Raw genomic sequence first — 4,289 nt, 5'->3', positions numbered from 1 at the left:
TGACAACCGCACCGAAAGCCTCGTCCATGGGTTCGTTGGTCAGGTAATCGGGCTGCCCGGGGTTCATGATACAAAGGCGGAAGTGGGTGAAGCCCGGGCAGTTTCGGGCAATGGTGGCGACAGCGGCGTTTGTCATTTGGTGGCAGAAATAGAGGACGTAATGGAGTTTCGGGCAGCCACGGGAAACCGAGACGAAACCGGATTCGGTCACCCCGGCGACTTCTTGGTCAAAGGGGTCAGCTGGGAAGACTCTTAGTTCTTCGAGTAACGGGCAACATGATCCAACTGCTTCTAAACCGCTATCCCCCACAGTATCAAGAACCTGTAGACAAACAAAGAATATTAAATATTTATTTTATCAGTATAGACAACGTAATTTATTTACTCGTATTTTTTACCCATAATAGCAAATCTACTTAGAGTACATTACACGAATGGCCCCTATGGTTTAGGGTAATTTGCACGCTTGGTCCCTAACTTATTTTTTTAACTCGGAAGGTCCGTACTGTTTGTTTTTGTTACGCGCTTGGTCCCTACTGTTTGTTTTTGTTACGTACTTGGTCCCTGTCTTACCTAAAAAGACTAATATTTAAATAGGGAAAAATGGTGGGGTAGGTAAGGTAAGGCGAGGGGGGTAGGGTTGGGGGTGTGTTTATTTAAATAAATTAAAAAATCAAGGGCAAAATAGTTTTTTAGGTAAGACAAGGACCAAACATGTAATAAAAACAAGCAGAAGGCTAAATGTAGATATTTTAAAAACAATGTTGTAATAAAGGCTAAATGCACGATATATCAACATGCTTTCTTTGATTTGTTGTGTATTATAGCATCCTACTTTCGTCTCTTTTAATTAAAACATTCTTCTTATTAAGGCATTTTACTTTGAAAAATCTACCTAATCATAGTAGTGACAATTGCTTTATATCTAGATAACATTTCTATAAATAGTAAGATTTTCTAAAATACAATGTTATAATAAACAGATTAATGAAAATATGTTGCTATTTCTAACACTTACCCAAAGGCGCTTTAGACTTTTACAATGAGTAAGAAGATCTGCTAATTCCACACTCCTTAAAGTTGCATAACTCAAGTTCAAAAACGTAAGTCTAGCACATGCAGGGTAGATCACTGGTAAGAAAAGTGAAGTAGTGTCCCATAAACCCGAGATAGTAAGTAGATTTTTACAATTTCCAAAACTACCCTCCAGCTCAGCTACTGAACGGGTAACAAGATCTTGCATAAAGGTTCCCGTCCCAAGTTCAGTTAGTTGTGGGGCCCGTAATAGAAGTCTTTCCAATTGATCTAAACTTATGTTCCGGTTAACCTTCAAAACCCTTAATGATTTACACCTAGTAACAAGCTTCTCAAGGGCATTATAGTCAACTTCACTATTTAAGCTTGCGAAATTGAGTACTTCTAATGAGGTTAGGGTTTCTGGGAAACAACTTAACCAATCCCCACCAAGATCATCGATTCCATTCTCTTGTATGTCTAGCTCTGTTAAATTCCTGAAAGAAATAGCAACGTACTTTTATATATATATATATATATATATATATATATATATATTTTTAATTATAGCTCTATTAAGGGCATTATAGTCAATTAGGTAGATTTTCAAAGTATGTTGCTTTAGTAAGAGGAAATGAAAGTAGGATGATAAAAAGTAAACAAATCAATGAAAGTATACATTATTTATTTATAACAAATGAATTTCTTTTATGCAATGATATATGCAAAGAAGAATCAATATTCTTTAGCAAAGTACCAAAAAACAATAAAGTTAAATTAAATTCAAGTTTCATGGCGCAATTATGAGATATGAAGATATTTATGCAGAAGATGACATCAAGAACATGGCGGCCATTAATGTTCAAACTTCAAAGACAGGCCATGTGTCACATCAAGAAAGCAACTAAAAAGGTAAAGAAATATAAAATCATAAAGTAGCTTTCCACTAAAAGTTATGCTCCAATGTTCCCAAAACTAAATAAACCTAAAAACAATTGGATTAATTCAAGGAAATAGAAAAAGAAAATGCCCTCAATGTATTTTTAGGCACAAAGGGTATCCATACAAACATGTGATATTTTCAACCCAAATCATAAAAAATCTTGCTTTTTATATTTCCATTTTCCATTTGACCCCTGTTCATCAAACAACATATTCTACTGTTTATACTGATTGATGACAAAGAGATACTGTTCTTTGACCTAGACATTTCCATTAACGGCTTATTTATAAGATTGACTTCGAAGAAGAAAAGGGGAAAATTGAAATGAATAAAAACATAGTGGGACTTGATTCTTTTTTAATTTTGATTGGTCTCCAAAAACCGAAAGAAAACGATCATACTTTTCCAAAATTGATAATTTTACCTAATCTTGACCAAAACACATGTAACATGTTCCATTTATGAAATTGATTTTCAAAGTAATTTTGGCAAGTTAGACTCATTTATGCAACGGTTTAAAGTAAAGATACCAAATTAGGATATAGAATAAGAGTTTGTTTGTTGTTATCTTTTGCAATTAGGATTTACTAAAACTGTAATCCAGATCTTCAAAATTTTCAAACAATAACAACAAAATTAATGTGATCTGATAACATCGAGATCAAACACAAGAGTAAAGTGATCAGATTTATGTCTCTTACAGCAAACGAAACCTAATTTGACAAACTCATATGAATTGGGACGACAGATGTTGAACAGATAAACTGATTGATGCACCTTGGAGAACATATTTAGCTCTAAAATCGAGAAGAAAAGTAGAAATTTTACCTGCAATGAGTAGCAATAGCTTTCAACCCATCAGTACTAAATCCATCACAACTCAATAGAGACAGAGCTTTAAACTCTGGAAAGTTCGTCGCCAGAAACTCCAAACTCTCGTCGCTAACTGCCATTCTCTTCAGTCTCAGCTCCTCCAGGAATGGATACGCTTTGGCGAGAACACTCAACCATGGATGAACATCAGCTCCCCAATCCTCCGGTACTAAATTGAAATCCGAAAACCTCGGTTTCCCCTTCAAGGTCACGCTCCGAATCTGAGGAAACCTCCCGGCTACAATCTCTGGCGACACCGAGTAGCAATTTCCGATAAACACATGACGTCTGCTCCACCGCTCAGCGTTGTACCAGTCTTTACATACTAGAGACACGGAACTGCGGTCCTTGTGAGAGTTTATCAGCGAGAGCACCGGTTCTAGAACCTCGTCAGGAAACGGATACACCGGAGTTGATTCCGGCGACACCGCAGCAGGATCAACCGGATCGACTCGGTCAACCGTTTTGGTTCGCTTCTGATTTAGATCCATACTTCGCTGCAAAATTTCAATTAATGATTCAGCTCATTTCAATAAGATTCAAAGCTAAAATCTTCATATTTCAGAACTAGAATTCAATGAAATTCACAGACGAGATTTCTCCAAAAACTTCAATCAATCGTGGAACTGATTTCGGTTCAAGACTAACAAACAAAACCTTCATTTACTAAACTCAAAACCAAAACGAGAGAAACTGTACTACTCCTAATTTGAAAGTGAAAAACAAAATAAGAGAAATCTGGAACAAATTTATGAAGATTTGCAGTAGAAGAACTCAAGATTGGGTGAAATAATTGGGGAGAAAAGAGAATCAAAGTTGGTAAACGTACATACGGGAGGTTGAGGAGATTGGATTTACATGATGAAAGAACCCAATAATGGAACTCTGAGTTTCTCTCCTCCCTCTCTCTCTCTCTCTCTCTCTCACCAGAGCCAGGAAGCCAACAGGTAGCTTTACTGACGTGACGGAGAAATATGAAACAAGTTACATTATAGCACCTTAATTACGTCATAGTACACACTTTGTAGCCTCAAACGTTTTATTTTCTACATAAAATACCAAGGATTACATGTGCTTTAGATTAAACTACAAATTTGTCTAATTTTAATAGTTTTTTCCCAATTTTAAACAAACAATTAGGAATTCGTAAAAATAGTCATGAAATGCGTTGGTGGCACCTACAAAATGTTGTTCCACGTAGAGATGCACACATATTATATCTAACTATATCTGATTCGATCCGATTTTGATGACGTAAGCAATAATCTGATACACATTAAATTTGATTCGATTTGGATCTCGTTCTAACCGTTTTTTCCTCAAACGGTTCTAGGCCGGTTTAATCTGATCTGAAATTTGAATTTTTTTTCAAATAAAGTTTATAAACACTCAAATAGAACATAAAATGCAACAGTTCATTAAAATATTTAAAAAATACATCAAATCGTCGAATGAAAGA

General features: G+C 35.7%; 1 protein-coding gene across 2 annotated transcripts in view; it reads right to left on the bottom strand.

Moving 5' to 3' along the window:
* Positions 1-3,809, bottom strand: part of LOC145167426 (transport inhibitor response 1-like protein Os04g0395600) — a 4,712-nt gene extending 903 nt beyond the window's left edge. Inside the window, exons 1-4 of one of the 2 annotated variants that reach the window (XM_079086642.1) lie at positions 3,664-3,809; positions 2,786-3,327; positions 1,019-1,511; positions 1-322 (exon numbers count right to left, since the gene is read on the bottom strand). The exon at positions 1-322 is cut by the window's left edge and continues 903 nt beyond it. In XM_079086642.1, coding sequence (XP_078942768.1) covers positions 1-322; positions 1,019-1,511; positions 2,786-3,321 — 1,351 coding nt within the window. In that variant the 5' untranslated portion in view covers positions 3,322-3,327; positions 3,664-3,809. Of the gene's footprint in view, positions 323-1,018; positions 1,512-2,785; positions 3,328-3,659 lie in introns of both variants that reach the window. The other variant, XM_079086635.1, reaches the window with a different exon arrangement.
* Between the last annotated feature and the right edge of the window lie 480 nt (positions 3,810-4,289).

This window comes from Lactuca virosa, chromosome 1 (assembly GCF_052849685.1).
Source record: "Lactuca virosa cultivar CGN04683 chromosome 1, Lactuca_virosa_CGN04683_v6, whole genome shotgun sequence".
Lineage (NCBI taxonomy): Eukaryota > Viridiplantae > Streptophyta > Magnoliopsida > Asterales > Asteraceae > Lactuca > Lactuca virosa.
The sequence above is the reverse complement of the archived record's forward strand: the minus strand, read 5'-3'. Positions and strand labels throughout refer to the sequence as shown.